A 23,106-nucleotide genomic window follows, 5' to 3' on the forward strand; every position below is an offset into this window, starting at 1 on the left:
TCCTCTTCACTGGTGATGTCTGCTGATTATTGTCCCATGCTCTGAAATACTTTTGTTATCTGCAAGACAAAACAGAAGAGCTCAAAGCAGTGCACTCTGAGAAATGGACAGTTCACACATTTCAGTAGGGTAAACAACTTGTATTAGATATCTAAATCCAAAATAATTTAGGATTATTCCAGGCAAGAGACAAGCTGAAAGCAAGCAGAAAAGTCTCCCACTGATGTTCCATCATGCCCAGATGATATTCTGAAGCTTTCCAAACCCCAGTGTTTCACAAAGCTTTGCCAAAGACTGGGAAGGGTTTGTGGAAGAACTTTTACTTTTGAAATTTAGTAAAAGACTTGTGTGAATACAAGCACGTCCCCCACTGAGTTCTTAGAGCAATTTAGTGTATTTACCTGCTGTTAAATGGGTTCCTGACTCCAGATTTAAGAACCTGGAATCTGTGGCAGAGAGGGCATCTTCCAAATGCCAATCCATACGATGGATCTGTGGCTCATCATGAATAAAAAACTTCACAGGCATTCAATTGCAATTGAATGTGCAAGATCCAGTCCAAAGTTCAATTCAGAGTTTTCTTTATTAAAATACCTTTTCACATTTCTTATACTAACGCATTTGCATGGACACTCATGGGATGCTGAAAGAATATTTGTCAACAGAAGAGAGCTATGAAGTCAGTTGTGATAGGCTCATGATACAAACACAGGGAAAAATAAATTGCACAATGTGCACAAATTTGCACAGGGAACAATAAATTAGAGATATTAATCAGTATTTTTTTCAGCTTGAAATTTTAAACATTTGGAATGGAGGATATAAACCCCTTTTGTGTTTCTTGATGGTTTTGCACCTTTGATGCAACGCTTAAAGCAGTAACGATATAAATATATACAAACCCATGGCCTCTTTTTCACTATTTTGTAATTAAAATGAGAACCTTCTTACCTGTAACTCAGATGTTGTAATAATTTAATTTGAAGTAAGAAAAAAAGAGCAACTGCAATGTCAAATCACAGCTGGTAAAGGGGTTGGGGACAGTATTTTTGCTCTTTTGATTTGTGTTCTTTTTTTAAACTAATGCAGCCAACATAAACATGGGCTGCAGGATTAGATCTGTGTCCAAACTAGATCCATGTTAGTGGTTTATCATTCTATAGAGAAAAAGGATGGGTATGGAATTCCATACTGGAGAATCTGGGCACAAGTACAACTTCAGATCTCTCCTAAAATCAAAGGAATAAGGATTGTACATTACAGGATTTTCAGGTACAAACTCGCAGACCTGGGTGTGTTATATCCACTCAATGAAGACTTTCCATAGAATCAGCCAAAATAACTGTGATGGACAATCATTTCTTGAAGAACCATCACATCAAATTTACCAACAAGCATCAGAACTTTTAATGGGGACAAGCACTTTAGCTAAGAATAAAGACTGTGCCTCTGATAGAAGCACTTGGTAAAGTCTGAATCTCTGACAGTTATTCAAGTTTTTAGGGAGCCTGGAGCTCACTCTTCCCTCAGGCCCTCCCTGCAGTGTCACATCCCCGTGAGCTATAACTGAGCTGGCTCCAAGCCTGGTAGTAGTCCAGCTGCTGCAGCACAGGGAGCTCTGCACAAACTGCAAGATCATGTCAAGGTACATGCCTGGCTGGCCAGGCTGTGCTGAGCTCTGTTCTGCCACAGTGGTGGCACTGATAACCAGCTTCGTGAGTTTAAAGCAAGCTTAGCTATTTCAATGTCCTACTGTTATCACAGTAGTTGCTGCATTGTAGAAATGTACTTCCTCAGCTTTAGCTCCCCCTTTGTTTCCTTAGAGCATGATGAATTGGAGGCAAAAAAGGCACAATTGCATTAGCAGGAGAAATTACAGATGAGAACCTGGGTCAGTGGTTTCTAGAGCCACTTTCCTATGAGAATTTTATTCCTAATTTTTTTCCATTAAATGCTTTGGGAACATCTCTATTGTTCCTCCTAAGGAAATAAACTTTGAAAAGACGAGTCTGGCAAACTCATAAATAACTGCTGCAAAGCCTTTGAAATACTTTCAACATCTTCCATCTTGGCTTGTTTTCTTCTCCCAGCTGATCTTTGAGGTGACTCTTCTAGGTAGCATCAGGATGCCCATATATTCTCTGCTGGCAAAAAGAGCAAAAGAGAAAAAAAAAAGGTGTGAGTATAACTGTGCCTGTACCTTCTGTCCTGTAACATAATCCTTTAGAACCCTCCACAGTGAGCTAATAAATACTCACTGTTCTCTGGGGAGACATTGGTATTATCTTCATAAGAGAATAAAAGAAATAAGACAGTAGGAGATTTAGAGTAACAATTACAAGCTAGACCCCAAAACTCTTAATCACCAACATCTATGAGTGCTTGCGGATAAAAGTTGGATTTTTAAGGGAACTGCTGGCACTTAACACACCTGGCAGTCAGATCCCTTATTTATTAGGAGATATTCAGCTGCCACAGTCAGACCCCATGATCAGTCCCAGGAGAATGAAAACCTTTCCCTAAGGGCTGGTATCTCACAGGGAGCAATGCAGCATCCGGCTGCTGGACACTGTGTTCCTGCAAGAGCCATGCCAGGGGTTATCTGCAGCACCCAGCAGGGGCAGAACCCTGGCACTGGCAAGCACAGAGGGCAGACAGAGCCATCCTCTACACCAGCCAATGGGAATGGGCACAGAGAGAGCCCCAACTTCATTGTTTTTACATTATATGACAGAAATAATTCTGCCCACTAGGGATTCACAACTGTCAAGTCTTTCCTGACATTGGCTGCCAAAGTAAGTCTCCCTCCAAAAAGTTTCTGCTCAGGGTACATGGTGGCCTCTAACCTAACAGTTCAGTCTGTCAGCACTGAGGCGCCTAATTCTTTTTGTGGACTTACCCCCAAAGGATTCGCCCCATGAGTCAGAGGAATTCCTGGTTTATAATTCAGTGTTTATTTCAGAGTATCACCTTGTTTTCCATATCCTGACTGCCTGAAATCCCCCCCAATTTTAACTGGACACATCCTTCATCTTCCTTTCCTGTCTGAAACTATTGTGCCATGTTACTGTGCACAATTAAACACAGGTCCCCTTCGGAGTTGGCAATGTGAATTCCTTTAACACTGAGAAAATACTTTTGGGAACACTTGAGTAAGAGGAGAAAGTAGCTGAATAACACCTAGAAATTCCTCCAGAGAGATGTAAATTGTACAGGTTTCTGTCTCAGAGGGCACATGGTTGAACAAATAGGCAGCTAAAAGTACACATTGTCTTCATGTACTGCCAGTCCTCCTGAAGCCCTAGGACAGAACCAAACAAACAAATACACAAACATGTCTAGGAGGTAGAAGGAGAGGGGGAGATATGAAGTCAGAACGTACTGCTGAGGTAAATTTGACACAATACCAATTAGTGTTTGGCGAAGTGGCTATCTCATTGTCAAGATATTTCCTTCAATATGTTTTCAGAAACTGGGACCATTAAATAACTTAGAAAGATTGCCAGCTCTGATTTCAGGAAGGAAACCTCCTCCCAGTTCCTCTTTAAGTAATTCATTTCTTTTGCAAATACTTCCTATGGATTGCCTTTAAGATACAAATTTCTGTAACAGAGGAGATGGAGGGAAGCAATCCCTGACATAAAACTTCAAGTTCCTTTCTAAATGACCTAAAAATCCAAGACATTCAGGTTCAAAGTACTCTGGACTGCAAATCAGTCACAAAGTGTACTGCAGCTGAGCCTTCATATAGTTCAAGTAATTCAAAGTTTGACTGATTATTTTTCCAATCCACCACCTTTCTTCACATAATACACTTTCAATGCACCTGTGTCAGTACACAGAGTTTACTAGAAACCTTAACTCAATTTTGTGATGGTCTCTCAGTGAAGAAGAAGCCAAGTTCCTAAATTTCCCTGCTGGAATATATTTATTTTGACAGAAACTATGTAGGGGCAAATGCACAAAAGCAGGAATAGCAACCATTAAAATGGTTGCTACATCTTCCTTCTCCACAGTGCAGTTTTCTGTTCTGTCTGTGACATCTGGAAGTGCAATGCAGAATTGAATGTTAACAGACTTTGTCTGAGCAATGGAATGCACATTATTGGAATTTAGAGAGTTAAAAGGACTTTGGGATCTGATGAGTCTCCACCACCAATACTGAAACAATACCGAAGCGTATCCTCCCTGAAAACAGAGCCCTTAGCAAAATACTGCTCTCTGCAGTGGTCCTTTGTCTCACACTTCTGGAACACCTATTACTTTCTAAACAGAGTCAAATTCTACAAGTTTTTTGACAGGCCACTCCAGCTAAGTGATCCACCTGGTATTCCCTGGGATTCAGATGCCAGCTGACCAGCCAGGCTCCTGATCCCCTTCCACTCACAAATAAGGGAGCAGGAGATCAAACACAACTTCACCTCTGAGCCAAATGCTTAATTTCACTATCAAGAAGGAGAACAGCTGGAGAGGAAGTTTAAGCCACTTGATCACTTTATAAGGAGCATTTTCCTTTTCACGAGTGGGATCAACACCTCCTCATTTGGACCAAACCTCTGAGATACATCACAGTTAAGCACGTGTGAAAATGAGCTACTGAAAAAAAACCCAAACAGTTGCAAGGAAATAATGATAAAAAACACCTTAGTAGCTCCCTGCCTCTTCTGTGCTCATCTGTGTGGCTTTTAAAGTGTTGAGAAGCAAATAGAGGGAATGGAAAATCTATAAAGAAACTCATCTGTCCAGTCCAATTTTAGGTCACTTATTTGGAGAGTTCAAAAGAGGGATGGTGCTACAGGAGGGATGATGTGCCTTTTTGTCACAGGCTTTATAGGGAAGGGAAGTGGGAATTTAAGAAGCAGAAGACAAGGCTTTTTTCTTTTGCTAAAGTACCAGTTACCAAAGAAAGGCAACAGCTACCATGTTAATACATGAACAGTCTTCTAAGGAGGAGACAGTGTCTCAGACATGCACTGAATAAGGCAATTTCTAGGAAAATCAAGGAGGATGTGCAAGTGTTATAAAACTGATTTTGCTCTGGGGTGTTTCTGAAAATGAGATTAGTTTTACAGAATAAGTACTTTTATTACCCTCCTACTGCTAGAGAGTAATAAAAGAAGCACAAAGAAAACACTGCCCTCAGCTGACACTTTTCTTCCTTGAATCTGACATTACTTCATAGATTGTCTGGTTTGTCTATTAAAGCAAGCTTTAATAGCCCAATTAATTATGAAAGTGGTTCACACAGGGTGGTCAGTTTATTTTCACTGACTTTTTATTATACTTCTGTGGAGAGATATTTTACTCAATTTTTGACCATAGGAAAAGAAAAAACCACCTTCAGGTCCATTAGAAATTATGAAGGCTGTGAAAAAAAGAAGAGAAAAACCTCCTCCCTGAGCTTACGCCTCATGTCTGTCACAGCCATGCTTGACCATTTTTTCATTTGTGTTGGACAGGGACAAACTTTCTTCTGCATGACTCTCCAAGGAATGCCTGGTATAACCCAGGGGAGGGTTCAGCTCAACATATTTTTAGAAAACTGAGAGCAAAGAATAAAAACAAACCTTTAAACTAAGAGAGACAATGACATTATAAACCCTCCTGGCCTGTGTTAATATGAGTCTGTTTATTGTAACACAATCTGTGACCTTTAGTGCACTGCCAGTGTCTGTAAATAATACAATGGGCTGCCTGTGTATCCCATGGGGATGGGAGTGCTGATGGAGCCTTTCAAAACTCAAATGGATGCCATAAGCTGACGTAGACTGTGCTATTGTGATTCTTATTTATGAGTCTCTCCTTTTTTTCTTTTTAAGAACAAGCTCCAAAGTCACAGAGTGGGTGGCAGTAAAAACAACCGTCTGCATAGTCTGAGTTGGATTTGATAGCGTACCTAACATTCATAAAAGTACTCTTGAAATGTGAGTTCTGAGTTCTCTCCTGAGAGCAGAGTAACAGCTCATTCAACATATTTCTTCTATTTAAAAAAATTCCATATCTTGTCATTGGATTCTTAGCACTATCAAGCTGTTCACCACCTACAGAACCTTCACAAAACTTCACATTTTTTAGCTGAGATCCTCCACATATGGATGGTATTATTCCCACTTCTTGGTTAGAACAGCATAGCTGTGACCCAGCTATGACCCAACTTTGTACTCTGCAATAAAAACTATTAGCCTTCAAACTTTCTTACAAGGTCTCAGTTTACTGCCAGCCCTTGGAATCATCCCACCTGCTCTACAGGTGGATGAAAACAAACCCAGGAGGAAACAGCCACAGACAGTGAATAGAAGGGACTTCTGCAAGTTGGGCTGATCACCATCCCTGCTTGGTTCAGCTGCTCACACCTTAGGAAGGAGCTCACCTCTCTTGGCATTCCAATCACAGGGTGTGTGTGAACAGGCACATCCCAAGCACATTCACTGGCACTGCACAGCCTGGGGCCTGGCAGATGGGACTGGAACAGCAGCTCTGTCCCCAGTGATGCACTGACCAGGAGAGCAGTTTTCAAATCTCCTGTGCCTCACCTCATGCCATCCTGCCAGCGTTTGTGGCACAGACCCAAAGCTGTGAAGGTGCTCAACACAAGCTCCTGGAAGATCTGTGCACCAGCTCTACCAAACTCCAGTCCCTGCCACAGACTCCTGAAACTGACCATTCTAAAAACAGAGGACTGAAAGCCTGATTTGTAAAACTAAAAACAAAGGGATTGCCCCATATCTGTCCTGCAAAGGTCCTGAGCAACAAATAAACCACATCAATACTTGAACATCATCTCACCAGATGCACAATCATCTCAACCCATGTCACTGTATTTAATTGCTTGCATAAAATACTTACAGAATTCCTGTTTTCCATAGAATCTGCAAAATAAAATACAATGTATAAATTATGAAATGGCACCTTGCAGAGTGACCAGTTTTATGTTCCAGAAAATACAGGTGTAGGTACTTCAACCCTTTTGTTCACTTTGCAATGATGTAGAATTCCTACCTACATCTAAGGTTAAAGCTCTGGGCTTTAAGGAGTATCCAAGTTCTAGTTTAATCCAAGTACAGGGGTGAGACATTTCAAAGCCCTTCATTGAACAGGACCTGTTTGGCAGCTTTCCTCATCATGTGCTAGAGCAGAAGTCTCTCCTGAGGGCACAATCTGTTACTGGGCAAGAGAGTCTTCCTTTTAGAGGCAAGTTCTCATCAGCATTTTACTTCCTAATCCAATTCCTTGCCAGGAAAATAATGTATTGCAGAAATCCAGTAGAAGATACAGTTTTCAGGGCAAAAATAACATCTTGCAGAGACACCTGACATTTTATTAATAAAAAGATGCTTGTTCCCAATGAAAAACCTGAGGGTCAGCAAGGGTCAGTGGACTTGAAGATTGGATCATAGGCTTTTTACCAAAAAAGTGGATTTAGCTATTCAGAAATTTCACAGAATATGCTCAAATATCAAAACATAAATATTTATTTTCCCTTTCACAGTAACTCCAGTTCTAGGAGAGGACTTCAAGTCTTGTCACTAGTATTCATCTGTATGTTCTGTTGAGATATCTCACATATAACAAAAGTAAGTGCTGAATCTTGAAGGGCATTTTCTTGGAAAGTGTATCAGATTTATTGGAGAGAGACTGAAGGGAATTCATATAATGTTCAAAACAAAAGGGTTGAACTGAGTCTCTAAGTTAATCTTCCCAGTATTTTTTATATAAATGGGGGTTAGTTTCTGAATCTATGTTTTTTCTAATTATATATTTTTTAAATAGCAAATTTAAAAATTGGTCTTCCATAGGCAGAACACTTATGTAAATGTTGAAAAGTTCCCTGGAATCACTAAATGAAGGACATTATGCTGAATACTACTACCATTATTAGACCCTAATAAAAATCTTTCAGAAACTCCCTTGTCAGCCAGCAGAAGTAACAAAGAAACTGAACACAGTTCTCTGGCACAGTACATTTGGAGTTTTCTACCCAGAAATTCTAGGCTAAGCAAAGGACTAAAAACTGAGGTGACTACAGCACCTTACAGCAGTGCATGAACTCACTTTCAGTACAAAACCGATCTCAGTGTTTGGCAAGATCGATACACATATGTTTAGACATTAGGAAACAAAATAAGAAGTTACATGGAACACACTCAAAAGCATTTTTGTGTCCTGGAAGCCAACAGGATTGAACAAAAACACTGCTGACCCAGTGATACATCAAAGCTTGGCTTTAAGTGGACAAAACCATACATAAAGTTTATGAAGTGAGGCATTAACAAGCTGTCGTTTAGTCTCTGTCACAATGTATTGTTCTCACAGGAAGGAGGAAATGAGAAATTTTGTATAAATTCCAGACTTCAAACAACGGGATGTTGGCTACCCAAAGCTTGGAGGTCACAGTGACAGCGATCCCGCCTCCTTGTTACCTGTCACCCACATCCAGAGCACAGGGGCTCTCTGAGTGTCACAGCTCTGCCAGGAAATGTCACACTCTGTGTCCAGGGAAGTGCTGCTGGAAGCCTGAGTGATTTCTACCAGGTACCACTCAAGGCAGCCAGCAGGTAGCCACTAATAAAGGCACAGTGACACAGTGCTCTCGTTGATTCTTTACTATGTCAAAATTTTCACAATCTTTTTATTTCATATTTGTTTTAAAAAAATAGAAAAAAAGATGTTTTTAATTTTTTACTAGTTTTACTGTAGAACTGAGAGATTTTTCATAATACCAGGTCTTTCCTTACTGCCAAAAATGGGGAATTGTGAAATGCTGGATTCTAGACATGCAGAAAAATTGGTAAAGCTTCTATAGAAGCTCCATGTTTTGTGAAAGGAATCAGAGCTGAAGGTCTGATACTGGTGATTTCTAAAACATTCCCAAGTCTAAAAAAGGTAGGTGGTTTTATGGACTTCTGATAGATCTAAACTCTTCCTAGTACTTCTAGTTAAAGGGATTTTAAATTCAAAGAATGTATTTTTACAAAGGAGTACATATAGCAGGAATTTAAGACACTGTCACCCCACACCTGCTCTACCATTTCTTGTTGCTATGTTCTTGTTATGGAGAGGAGAATATGTGCCTAAACAGCTGCAATTGTCAATCCACCTCCAAGTCACCTCCAGCCCTGGTGAAAGCCAAGATGTCAGACTGTGAACCAAAGGTGCTGAGCTGCAGACACACACAGCGTTCTGCCAAGGCCTTTACTGGAGCAGTAGCTTCCATCAGGGGATCTTGGCAGGCAGCTTGGGAACAGCTCTGACACGGGGCATGCATGTAATCCAGCTCTGCTTTGGAGGTTCAAGCAAGGTCAGAAGCTCCCTGCATATTTGTGCCTTACTGAAACCATCTGGCTTTGCCTGATTTTTGGCTGAAGATACTGTAAGCATTTGGCTCCAGAATCAATGTCTCACAGGTCCAGGACTTAGTCTAGAAACCTAAAGATCCAAAAAGGTTTTAACCTGGAGAGAGGACAAGTTATTTGCATGGGTTTGGACTGCCTGCAACTATCATGTGCTCATAATACCTGAGTTCTGAACAACAAAATGAATCCCCAGACCCTGTGAGTTCTTTCTGTGCTGGAAAAGGATTCAGTGGGAAATTCTGGCTAAGATGAAGGTGTTAAGCCTGAGGCTCAGTAGCAGGAAAGTATTTGAGCAGATTTCCTGATTGCTAGAGCTGATTTCAAATAGATTTGTTCCAAACCTCTGAATGCAATGGGGATTTCTCATGCCTCTTTCCACTGGGATATATTTATTTTTCCTTAGTACATTGTTGGTTGCTGTATGACTCTTAGAATTTCCTGTCTCAGTGCTGCAATTGCTTCCAAGTGACCAATTCATTTTTCCAGACTTAGCAGCATAAAGGCTGGCTCTGCATTTTATTTGCTGGATTTCCACTTTCCTAATAAGAAATTGGGAATTGTTACCTTAAAATAAGCCAAAATGAGCTCAGTCCAGTGCATACAATACCAGTGCAAAGCCTATCACTGGTTTCTGTGAGCTCTGGGTTTGACACACAGCAAAGACAGAGTTCACTGAAGGAGCAAGAATGTACCAATAACATCATCTTCCACAGGAAGTGTCCTGGAAAAACGTGAGGAAATCTGTGAGCTGGAGTTAGCTCTAATTCTTTTCAGCAACATGAACAGGACTGTGCTACCCCAAGAATTGGGATCAATGTTGAGGGAAGGGCTGGAACTGAGATAAAGAACCAGCATGGAGATGCTTGGGCTTCCTTCCCCTACTGCCTCTTGGGAAGATGAAAGGTGTGATGGAAATAAATCATGCCTGAAAGAGCCTCCACCCAGGCAGCTGAACTAGTGTGTGACACATCCTGACCCTCCCTGAGGAAGAGCTGCCAGCTTGGGCTGCTGGACTCCAGCACAGGCAAGGGAGGCAGCAGGGCCACAGCCATTTTATCATTCCTGGCTGTCGCTAGATTTAGACAATTGCCTGTTTTGCTTACATTTTGGTATAGTCCAAAGTCCCTTCTTTCTGAACAAAAACCAGCAGCTTTTGGACTGGGCTGGATATTCCTGACTCACAATATGCTTTGGCCTTTTCACAGAGCAGCCAGAGAAAGCAGGATTTTAAGGAAATTCTTTCATCCTGGTGAGCCTGAAGGTCTTTTGCACAAAGGTGTTACTGATCTGAATGGCACTAACTGCGACCATTCCCCACACTGCCACTTGGATGTAAGGTCTGATTTAAAGTTGAGGCTTGAAGTCTTTGGTATTTTATGTAAAATACTAAAGTAACAGCCCATTGGTCTAGAAAAGGCTTCAAAACAATAGCTGGGTGAATATCCTGAACACTAAATATGTTTCTGAATTAAACTAATCTTTCAAAAACAATGCAAGGACAACTTCTTATCTCACATTTGCTTGCAGAGACAAAGTGAGCAGAATCCTCCTTAAACTCTCATTACAGCAGAGGAAATCCAGCATCCAATCAACCAGAGACTGACATTATTTGACTTTCAATCAAAACATACCTGACTATAACGGAATTTCACAAATTACCTGCTTTTCCCACTGCAGATGAGTTAACTGTAGTTAACCACATGTAGGTCTTCTGGGATTTGAAATATACATTTGACAGTTTGTTTCTGTCCATCTCTAATGTAAAACCACCTCCTGAGTCCTGGCACTCAGAATGAGAAAACAGCACAGCAGGGAGGATGGGGAGCCTTATCCACAGTATGGTGGAGGCACTCAAATGGTAGAAGCAGGAGATAACATAACCAGCACCAGGAAAATAAAAAGAAAAGGAATAATGACAGCCTGGGGCTTGGGAAAGCTCAGAACATTATTGGCACTATGGATTAACGGGGCAGATTTCAGGTATGAACAAGCAACAGCTATAGAACTCAAAATACAGAAGTTGGTTACTGCTATGGCATCTGCCTTACTGGGGACAGCAGTGAGAGTTGTGAGAAAAATGAAGAGGAAAAATGTTCTAGCTCAGTCACAAAGAATTGCATCAGATGTAACAACTATTGACTGTTCTTCAGCTTCCTCTCTAGTGCACATAATTTCTGGAATGCACAGACAACCCCATAATAAGACAAAATTGCTTATGAAGCACTCAATTCTAATTAAACCACAATAGTTACCTACCAACAAATAATAATAAAATGTTACATAGGTCTTAGGGGTCAAATCTGTCAAACTGTGCAGCTGACATCAATCCTAAACTCATGTGATTTCCATAAGCACACGTATGTCTGAATCACTGCCTTCCTGAAGTAGGTTGGATTCCTGGGCTTTTGCTCAAAAATATCAAAGAATAGAATGGTAAATCAACTGCACCCACTAGTCACATTCAACATCTTTCACAATTGGTATAATTTAATATATTAATATATATTAAAGTAGAGGAAATATTTCATAGGGATCCTCCACTTCATTTACACTTTGCCACCTCCCAATCACACAGCCTATCAAAAATCCAAGGTAGTGTTACGTGAACTGTAACATAGCACTGCATCGCTGGGTGATGCACTGCTTATCTATTTGAAACACTTTTCCTGTGTATCAGTCAGGAAAAACAGACGTGATTGAAACAATAAGCTGGTACTGTGTTTCCAAGAATAACTGAAACTGTAGAATGTTATACATAAAAGAGCAGGTGGACAGCAAGATTAAGGGGTGTTTGCAGATCCTCTGGTTAATTCACTTCAGTCTTTCAATCATATCCCATTTTACTGCAATTCCCACCTTATTTTAAGTGCTCTTTGAGTTTCAGCTCTGCTGTACCAACCTGGAGTTTACATCCTTCTGGTGCATAACACATTCTGTTGTGCCAAAACCAGGGCTGGTGAGTGGTGTGATAGTCACTCTCTGGGCAGAGCAGGTGAGGGTTATACAGCAGCTTCTGCAGCTTTTTATAGGTCCAATTCACACTCACTGGAGAACATTTCAGAACATTTGTGGCCTTGGGGCTCAGCCCGAAAATAAACTAGGTATTTTCTCTTGGTGGTCCTGCATGAAGTGCTTGGCCATGCTGTTAAGTGTGAAAGATATTCTGATCTTCACTACAAGGCTGTAAAAAATAAGTACAACACACAGGCACAGCACCAGGGATTCCAAAATTCCTTTGCCACTGCTGTCACTCTCTAAACACTTTGCCTTAAATGGATGACTTAATCTCTCTGTTTATTCAGCTGTAAAATGGAGATAAAAATTGCCATGTAAGTCCTAACAAGGGAAAATTAAGTCATGTTTTCTAAAGTACGTGGAGACCCTCACATAAATGATTCCCCAGAGACAGAATATCGTGTCAGAGGTGGGAAATGCCTTATAGAAAAAATAGAAAATTAAAGCACAAAAGCCAAAAATTAAAAATGGCACACAACAAAGCCTGAATGGGGACAAAATGTGAACGGTTTGCAGCCCTAATATTTACAAATCTAGACTTCCTTACACAAAGAGAGGAGAGGAAATCCTTTCCGATTTAGACTTTGACAAACTATGATGAAATAACCTTCTTTTAACGTGCTGTCTCTGAACTCATTAGTGCCAGAACATTTAGACAGTAATTGCAAGCAAGCTGCTACTGCCCACACACAGGTCTGTGTTAGAGAAGCTGCTGAAATGATCATATTGCTTTAAAGGCTTTTAGAGTCTGTTGTTGGAGGCTTTATAGATATTTGCTGGAGTTACACCCAAAGCAAATGGAATATTTTATAGCATGTGACAAACACGCTCAATTAGGAGACAAATGTTTCTCTTGAGCAGTTTGAGATAGCAGGACATAGAATCCTGATCCCTAATGGGGATCTAGATTCAGATCCAGATGTATGGCCCAAATGTTCAGCAGATCCAGCACAAATGGGCTGACGAAGTAGATGTTACAAATATTAACATCACTGATTGATAAGAAACCATGAATATGTCATGCAATTTATCAGCTTCAATGATTTTGTAGCTGCACGTTGGTATCTTCCTATTCCATGTGACTTGCAGCTCTTGTTTATTATGGCACTTACCTTCTAAATATTCTGTCTAAATATCTTATAAAATATTCAGTCACAAATTTATCCCTAACCTCTACACATGTTTCCTTAAAGTGTTTAATTTTTCACTAGCTTACTTACCATTATTAGTTTTTCTGATTTCACTATAAACTGTTTCAGTCCCCTTCTGTTCAGGAGCTGGAAAATGTATTGGCACAGAATCAATTTAATTTCTTTTTATTTTCTTTTTTTCTTATCTTCTTTTTTTGTGTGTGTTTGGTTGGTTGGTTGGGTTTTTGTCTGCCTTATGAAAAGCTCCTTAAACAAACCGAGCACACTTCTTTACTTTCAGAAGAAGCAGCTACATAAACAGCAATGAGCCTGTGGAGTCTGTGAGAAAAAGCAAATACAAGCCCCTCCCCAAACCCAGCCTTTAAAGGTCTTGAGAGAAGGATGTCACCTTCTGTACAAAAATGCTGATGAAAATCTGCACCTCCAATTTCTGTGGACCTTCAACAAATTAAGAAGTTAAAAAAAGGAAATAAATTCACATTTCTGGATACAGAATCCTGTGCTTTAGCTATTAGAAACCCCCAACATTTAAAGAATTCAGACATAATGACTTGCAGACTCAGAGTCAAGACTGTTACTGTTTGGCATTGCCCTGAAGAATCCAAGTGTCTCTGGCTCCACGTTCTGATTTCCCAAAGTTAATTTCATATATTTTTTTTAATTCTCTTCAGCGTCCTTTAAATGCTGTGAGCTAATACATCAGAAGGGAGTTGCAAAACTTCTATTAATTTAAACAATAGTGGCTACACTTCCCCAAGTGTCTAACCACAGCTTTCAAACTTGCAGCTTTGCCATGAACTTTTTTGCAAAATAATATGAAGATCTCAAGCCATATTTCAAATGCTTACCAAATACTGCTTAAATGATCTATTCAGTTTCCAATGAAGTAAGAATTAATCTTTTTGGAATTTTAATAAGAGGTAGCTCATTTTGTTTAGGACTGTTTTTTAGCAGGTTCCAGTCCTAAACCTACTCCTATTGACTCTGTGCTAGGACTTGGTTTGAGGCATTTCCTTAGTTTGCTTTTTTATTTTTTTATCATACCCATTTCATTATATTGTGATATAATGCCACTGCCCATGTTATTTCCTTTGTTAATCTTCCAAAAGTCATTTTAGCACTGAAAAAATGTGCCAGAAGAAATTACTTGGATGATTTGACATTTTGTTCCCACTAATTTTATAATGTTGCCACCCTGCAGATAACTAACCAGATATAAAAGTAAAATAAAGAAAACATTCTTACTCAGTCCTGCTTAGCAGTTTCTGCCTCGTCACTTAGGAATATTTCTTGATCTGACTTTAGACCCTGCTTTTGGTCTTGTTTAGATTCACAATGAAGGGTCTAAATCACCTTCCCATCTTTTTTCTCAACTAAGCTTTAGAAAAGACAAGCACTGTATTTCTGTCAAGCATTCAAACTTGGTAAGTATTGAATTTAATAATCCCAGAAAGAAGTATTCCAGAAAGGACCAGATAGCTCAGACACGACCTGAAGAACAGGGTAAAACAGTGTTTTCAAATGTTAGAATTTTTTACTGATAAAGACAAGATGTGCATCCTTCTACAATAATTTCAACTTATTTTGAAGTGACATTCAATCAATCCCAATTCCCAGAAGTGACATAAAGGCAACTGTTACAGCTTAGATACTGCAGCATTTATTGCAGTAGCCTTTTACAGTACACAAAATATGATTCTCCCACTCCTGAGAACATTAGTATTGACATTGACAACAGTGGCAGGAGGAACAAATGATTGGAAAGATAAATTAAATAAAGGTTAGGTGAGAGATCAAAGAAATCTGCAGTTCCTCAAAAGGCAGAATCAGACTATGTGTAGTTGCTGGATGAGCAATATGTGCCCAAAGAAAAGGTAAACATGATATGCTTTCGCTTCATTCAGAAAACAGGAGGAATCAAAAGAGGCATAAAAGGGATTTGGAGCAAGATGATAATCTGAAAATTCTGTTCCCTAGGAAGGGCTGATCATACCCACAGACAGACATGAAGGAATATTATGACTGGAAACAAAAGCTTACAACAACATCAACGTAGCAGAAATATCAGTAGCAGACTGTGGCCAAAATCTCTCTCTGGGTGTACATGATTATTACAAGGGAATATTAAGGAACTTGGCTTTGCTTCTCTTTTCCCAAGAATAAATCTCATCCTGTTTTCATTGTGATAGGCAGTGTAGAGCTCAAGAAATAACCTGGTTTCATAGAACTCCTTCTATTTAAGCAGCATCCTCAGGATGCTCTCAGAGAGGAACACATTAAATCCTTTCTGTGCAGTTTCCATTTCCATAACCAAAGCACTCCACTGTGTCCTGAGGCAACAAAGGAAATCAATCAGGGAACTGTTCATATCTGTATACTCCAGCACAATCCAGTCTTACAGAATCTATCAGTGTTCTGTGTGCCATGCATAGGTCTGTAGCATGAGGCAGCACTCAATTAAAATAATCTGATCTCATTTACACACCATAGTAAACATTATTCTGTGGTTTAATGGAATTCTCTCTACAGAGCATAGATACTATCTTATTACTTAATGTGGTATACACTAATAGTGTTATATATCAAGAATGGATGAAAATGCTATTTTTACAGATGTTGATATTTAATTTAATAGGGCTTTTAATTTAAATAATGCACTATCATATTTTACTGTTCTAGACCATTGTACAATGGTGTGCACACTACCACTGCAGAATTGTAGTGCACACTCAGAAACAGTTGGAAAAATTATTAGCCCTGTTCTGAAGAAGAGTACAACAACTCTGGTCCTTCAGTGCAGCATTTAGCAGAGGTGGGTAAATAGCCTGCCTAAAACACAGGGAAGACTCTGTGATGAATGATGTCAGGAAGTGAAAACAGAAAGGACAGGAGGACTGGCTGTTCCGGGAGGGCTCGGCTGCTAAGCTTGAAGAGTGAGCACCCCTGCTCAAACATCTGTGCTACCAGCCAAACAATCATGTCTTTGGTCTCTTAAATAAGTGACTAGTCCTTCCTACCAGGAAGAAGGAAATTTATCCATTTCTTCCTCAGTCTGCTTCTCATTCAGCTGAAGCAAAGAAGCAAGAGCAGAGCATAAACTTCTCTTGCAGGGTTTATTCACTCTCAGCTACTTGGAGCTTTTTGGAAATTTCTGAAAGGTTTAACAGCTTTCAACACAAGGCCATAATGGCATCAGAGTTCTCCAGGTAACACAGAATGATTGAAGTGGACATTTGGGTGGTGAATAAATTTCCATGGATATTTCTCCTTCAAGGTTGCAGACATTTACCTCAGCCCCAAGCTCTGAGGTCTGGTTACTGCAGGGAGGAGGACAAAATTATCTGGGCATCAATATCCTCATTTCTCTGTTTAAGGTTTACAAAATCCAGGATGGTCCCCAAGCCTCTCCAGACTAAGAGACTAAATCAACACTGGTCTCCCTTCTCTATCACAAGTGAATTACAGTTTTGACCCTTCAACCAGTTACTTTACAAAGGAGGAAATTCCACTGGTTTCTGTTCTCTCCATTATCTTACCCTGTGGCAACCTCAAGTGGCTCTCTGTGAATTTGGTCTCTTTAACATGGATATTTCACAGCAAGCTGCCTTCTGCTTAGAGCCACAGCTCCAGCTGGGAGCCTTGCTCCACACAGTCCTCCTGTAAATGGGAATGATCCCAGGGGAAGAACAGCAAGAAGAGCAGCACAGGAGCCACAGCATCAGCCAGGTTTAGGAGCACTCCTGGCAGGACACTGTCAGCACACAAAGCACAACCCTGCCATTCCCAGGCACCAATACCAGGCCAGCATCAGGGAGCAGCAAAAGCCCCAGAGTTGCTCCCAAACATAAACCATAGAGGCTGGACAGTTTATTACCTCTGTGAGGATCAAGCGTGGAGACTTCAACTTCAGTGTAATCCACCTCAGCACTCTCAAGGTCAGGTCCTGCCCCAAAAATATCAAGAAGATGTTTCTTTGTAGGACTGCAAGCCTCATTTGAGCTGTGGGCCTGATCCTGCTGCCACTGAAATTAATGGACAAGTCCCAAAGGACTTTGACAGGTGCAGGACCAGGCCCTATTGATGGCAGGTGGGAGTTACTCTAAGTTGTAAGGCCAGCCCATTCCTGAGGTTGTCCCACTCTGAAGGGCAGAATACCATCTAAAGGCAGATTTCTGAAACTGTGGGACATGCAAATTGTGCCTAAAACTGTTACTTGCAATGTAACACCTTCAAAAATGGGACAACACAAAATGGAGTAGGGAATTACCAGAGCTTCTCCCATATTCCTGCTCCAGCTGCCCTTCCCTTTCTCTCCCTGCCATTACTTTCCTGTTTTCTGTGGCTGCTATGGCAGGACACTTCCCATTCTGCACTTTCCTCACATTTCAAGCCATCTTTATGTCTTGCATGGCCTCCCTCATCACCTCTCATTCTCCAAATTTTGGCTTTGTCAATTGGCCAGTTTCAGCACTTTTCTCCTAAGCTGCCTCCATGCCCCCATAAAACATTTGTAATGGAACTCATCCTCCTCCTCAAAATGCTTCACTGCCACAACACCCACAGAAAGCCTGGCAATGATCAGACATCTGACTTACTAAGATCACTGGCTGACAGATACTGGCTACCTGGGTACAACAGACACAAGAAACAGCTGTTTCTTTCTACTCTGTTTTTCTTAGGGTGGGGATGGTTTTCTACCACATTTCTGTGAAAGCTGGAAGGAGCCACAACAGTCATTCAGACTGAAATTCTGCAGAACTGATTTGGCCAATTACTTTATTCAGATTTCATAGTAGGTAATTTTTAGATTTAATTCTTAAATATTTTAAGATTCAGAGAAGTGAAGAAAGGACAGAGAAGTACAAGAAGCAAAAATCTGTAGAAAATCTTGGTTTTTAAACAAATCTGAATATTGTTATATAGAATTTAATATTTTGAGTATAAGTTGTATTTTTATACCATCTATCATTAGATGGCCTGGGATCCAGCACAGCTGATTACAGTCCATAATGCAATTGATAAAAGGGTCCTATCAATGTCTTTTTGGACATGGGAAGAAAGGCATGACTCTACCTCACCATTAGAAAACATCACGACTTTCAATTATAAAATAATTTTTAAAATCTATTGTTTAAGTATGGAATTACCTTTACTCTCATCTGTTGATTTCATGTGGTTTTCATTATCTTCAATGTAACCTGATCCTAAAATATGAAAGCCAAAGCTGAGCTGACAAATTATTTATTGTAATCAATGAAATAAATAAGTTTCACAGCTGCAATTCCTATTTTCATTATCTGTATTTCTACATAACACATTCTCCTTTTAGATTCCCACATAACACATTCAGGTGGGAAGAACGTGGCTTTTAAAATAATTAGCTAACAAACCCAAAAGGGGCAACTTTGTCTATGTCAGGTACTCTAAACATCATGTCCACCTGTCATTGTCAAGTGCACTGAGATCCTGCAATGAAAGGTGCCCAGGCAAGTTAACATCTTTATACTGTGACCACATCACAGGACCATGTGCCACAGCTCAAATTTCCTCTCTGAAATAACTTTCTTGCAGCTGTGTCAAAAGCAGAAAGTAATTTTCTTTTACCATGATTTCTCCATCTGTGATACTGTCAATTGATTGCCTGGGAGAAGTATCTGAGCAGATTTATAAACCAATCTGTGTAAGACGTGTTCATAAAAACTGTACAAAGACAAAATGACAGAAGATACCTTGGACAATGTTATTGGTATCCCTCTGTATTCCCAAAACATTGGGCCCAATCCAAACAATAACTATGAAGGCCAAAACTTTAAATAAATGTTTAATTAAACCAACTTACTGACAGTCCTATAGCAAAATATCTTACCTGAATAGTAGTTTCCATCACTGGGCTGTCTTGTTAGTTTTTCACTTGTCAAGTTTGGAGCCAAGGGAGAACTGAAAAACAAACCAATAAAATTTGATGTAATTACCCAACACCAGTCAATAAAACCAACAACATGATTCTGTGCAAAGATCTGTCACTGTCTATGCTGACTGCCACATATTCTTTAACACTGAAATAATTAAAATTTTGCCTTTGCTTTAGGAGAAGCACTAGGAAACTTTAAAGTCAAAAATTTTCCCTATTGCATTATTCTTCTTTAAGACCTCTGTATTTTCAATTTTATTCCATATTTAAATGCATTCAAATACAGATCTGATGTTCTTGTATTTCACTTAGCTGGCCTTTTTTGCTATTTTTAGAGTATTTCCTCATCCTGTTGTTGTGCTGGCAGGTGGTATATGAAGCACAACCATCTATTGTCTGCAGGTGTGTGCTGTAACAAGCTGTATGTGAAGTAAGGCTTACAACCCTTTATACACAGAAATATTGCACTACTATCATAAAGCAGGTGTTGTGGTTTAACCCCACATGGCAGCTAAATATCACACAGCCACTCGCTCACGCCCCTTCCCTGCCATGAAGGGATGGGGAGGAGGACTGGGAAAAGATAAACCCCACGGATTCAGATAAGAACAGTTTAATAATTCAAATAAAGTTAATAATAGCAATGAAAAGGGGAGAGAGAGAGAGAGATAAACCCCAAGGAAAACAAGGGATGCCCTGAGCAGCGATCAGCACCTCCCACAGTCCCAGATACGGTGCGGTTTTGCCGCCAGGGCTGTGCTGTGATAGCGACCAGCACCTGCTTTATTCAGCCTTCAATAACTCCACAACAGAAGGGTCTTCCAAGAGGTGGGACCAGGCAGCTGCTTCATTTCGTCCATCTCCAAGGCTGCTGTACTGAATGCTCACCAGGATTCTTCTGGGTCCTTGAAGTACCTGCTCCTGAGATAGCCTACACCCATGGAACCTCTGGGCCAGTCCCATTGGAGGCTTGTGCCACACATTCGCTTGTGCCACACGTTCCCAGTCAGGTTGATTTCAGCTCCAGCTGTCAGCTCTTGGAATCCCCCTCCAGAAGCACAAGTGGTGCTCTTCCCCTTCACAGCCTGATTACGTCAGGGTACGCTGTGCGCCCGTATCTGCTACAGCCTTATACTCCTGGGGGGCTGACGTTATGGACCACGTGATCCACAGAGTCCTGTGAACAAAGCTGTCCCTCTCTTCCATATGGCTGCAGGCACAGCCCCTCTAGTCTTGCTCACAGGTTTATTCAACTCGCATCTTGTGAAAATGGAGTAGAATTCCTTTCCATAGGATCAGGAGTAAGATCAGCCCTTCCACTCTGTCTGAGGAACTGCCCACTGCAGACCACAGTGGCAACTTTTCTGGAAGAACCCCCTCTTGTGATTATTTTTCCTTGCAATTCATGTAAGGCTGAGGTGGAATTTCCATCCCTTTCCTCATGTTGTCTCTGTTGGCCTGCAAAAAAACCCAGGGTCTCCCCTGGTATGTACCCTCAATATCTTCCTTCCCTTGACCAATCAACACTTTCTGCTACCAGCTGAGATTCTGAGCCATGCATGTGGGGAGTAGAATCCACCTCCTCTTTGAGTTTCTCAACCAGTTTCTCCACGGCAGGGACAAGGGAGGAAGAGATTTTTCTGTGTATTACTGGAGTTGGAGGGCCACTGCCTCCACCATTGGTGCCTCTTTGCGTCTCCAGACAACACTGCCAGTGAGATGGTGTACAACGATGGTGCACTCTGGTGTACACGTTTCTGATACATGGTTTGTGCACATTAGACTTCAGCTGGATCTGTGAGTGACTGTGTGTTGTTTGGGTCACAATAAATTATCTACCTCTAAGCATGGCTAATTCCCTCCTGTACTGGATACCTCTCTCCATTACGGTTCACTTGCCTGAGCGAAACAGAACATCTTCCTTGTAGAAATATTTTTCCTTGACATGAGCTGCCTCCAGAGGCTGAGGACTTCTGTAACTCTTCCAATCACCTTGTCAATTCACCCTTTTCTAGAAAATGATCACAGCTGCTTGGCTTCCCTATCCTCTAATTCCACACCACCAGCCCCATTATCCCAGCATTAGAGCAGCCAGGTGATAACGTGCTCACCTGGACGATGGCTGAAATCCTTTTGCATATCCTGCAGCTCACTCAGGGATAGGGATCAAGTGACTCTTGTTCTGCCTCTTCCTCCTGCTCCTGTTATAACCTTGCTTTGTTCTTCTTTATTAAAGAAGCCATCTTTCCACTGCATTTCTCTTCCCTTTTTGAGGGGCAACTGCTACAGATAGGGGCTGGTCCTCTGGTTGAGCTGCATTACCAATCCCTGGGTTGATTACCAATCACAGTGCTTGCTGCCAGAGTTTGAGTAGCCACAGTGCCTGTCACTGGAGTTCGAGTGCCCACTGTGCCTGTCGTGGGGGTTGGAGTAGCTGTAAATAATTTTTTGACCCTAAACAAGAGCTGAACCATGTTCAGCCACTTGCTGGTTCCTACCAATAGGACCATGCTGATTCCAACATCCCAAGTGTATTCAAAATTTTCCTAATTCTCAAATGCTCTGGTAATTAGGCTGGAGAAGAAAGGGAGGCTGTGGGAAGTTGTCTCTCCTCCATAGGCTGGTTGTCGGAGGAATCGGGTAAAAGATGTAATTGTGAATAATTCCCAACAGGTGTCTCCCCACACACAGGTGATGGCAGCGCTGAGTCCTGACCAGGTGAGTTAAAACAACACCCTCAGCTCTGCCCCGAAGGCAACAAACAAAATAGGGAGCAGTGCAAGCAGGGTGTTGGAGAACACAGCTCTGAGAGCAAACAAATCAACACCATGACCACTGGCTATTAAATCACAAGGAATTCTTGTAACAAAGCTGTTTCAACATGCACTGGTCAGATTTGTTGTTAACTTCGAGTCCTATGTTGGGTGCCATAAAGGGCTGTTGTGGTTTAACCCCAGCTGGTAACTAAGCACCCCCCCTCACCCACCCCACTCCCAGTGGGACGAGGAGAAGGATTTGAAAAAGGTAAAACCCAAGTAAGAACAGTTGAGATAAGAACAGTTTAATGATTGAAATAAAGTAAAATATAATAATAATAGTCATAATAGTAATAATAATAATAGTAATAATAAAAATAATAGAAGGAGAGAGCGAGAGAGGAATAAAACTCAAGAAAAACAAGTGATGCTCAATACAATTGCTCAGCACCTATTGACCGATGCCTAGCCCAGCCCTGAGCTCTGACCAACGCCTCCCAGACAATTCCCCCCCAGTTCCTGTACTGGGAATGACACTCTATGGTGTGGAAGATCCCTTTGACAGTTTGGGTCAACTGTCCTGGCCACGATCCTGCCTGGGTTCTTGTGCCCCTGCTCACTGGCAGAGCATGAGAAGCTGCAAAGTCCTTGACTTAGTGTAAGCACTACTTAACTAAAACAGCAGTGTTATCAACATTATTCTCACACTAAATGCAAAACACAGCACTGTACCAGCTACAGAGAAGAAAATTAACTCTATCCCAGCCGAAACCCAGACAGGAAGGCACCTTACCCAGACATCTCCATGGATGGTCCTTTAGCTTGACAGAGAAAAACAAAAACATCTATTAATAGGCTGTACAAGTAAAGAATTTGAAAGTAAAAATGAAAAACAAAAATATAGCGATTGTCAATTCCTG

At 40.9% G+C, this 23,106-nt stretch overlaps 1 protein-coding gene across 17 annotated transcripts in view; it reads right to left on the reverse strand.

The window, feature by feature from the left end:
* Positions 1-564: 564 nt before the first annotated feature.
* Positions 565-23,106, reverse strand: part of PECAM1 (platelet and endothelial cell adhesion molecule 1) — a 31,301-nt gene continuing 8,759 nt past the window's right edge. Inside the window, exons 10-16 of one of the 17 annotated variants that reach the window (XM_023938776.2) lie at positions 22,980-23,007; positions 19,386-19,456; positions 18,667-18,723; positions 17,394-17,462; positions 13,589-13,645; positions 6,847-6,869; positions 565-2,141 (exon numbers count right to left, since the gene is read on the reverse strand). In XM_023938776.2, coding sequence (XP_023794544.2) covers positions 2,112-2,141; positions 6,847-6,869; positions 13,589-13,645; positions 17,394-17,462; positions 18,667-18,723; positions 19,386-19,456; positions 22,980-23,007 — 335 coding nt within the window. In that variant the 3' untranslated portion in view covers positions 565-2,111. Of the gene's footprint in view, positions 2,145-6,846; positions 6,870-13,588; positions 13,646-14,920; positions 15,850-17,393; positions 17,463-18,666; positions 18,724-19,385; positions 19,457-22,979; positions 23,008-23,106 lie in introns of those variants that run through there. The other 16 variants (XM_023938775.2, XM_023938780.2, XM_023938782.2 and 13 more) reach the window with 16 other exon arrangements.

Source organism: Cyanistes caeruleus, chromosome 19 (genome assembly GCF_971803275.1).
Source record: "Cyanistes caeruleus chromosome 19, bCyaCae1.hap1.1, whole genome shotgun sequence".
Lineage (NCBI taxonomy): Eukaryota > Metazoa > Chordata > Aves > Passeriformes > Paridae > Cyanistes > Cyanistes caeruleus.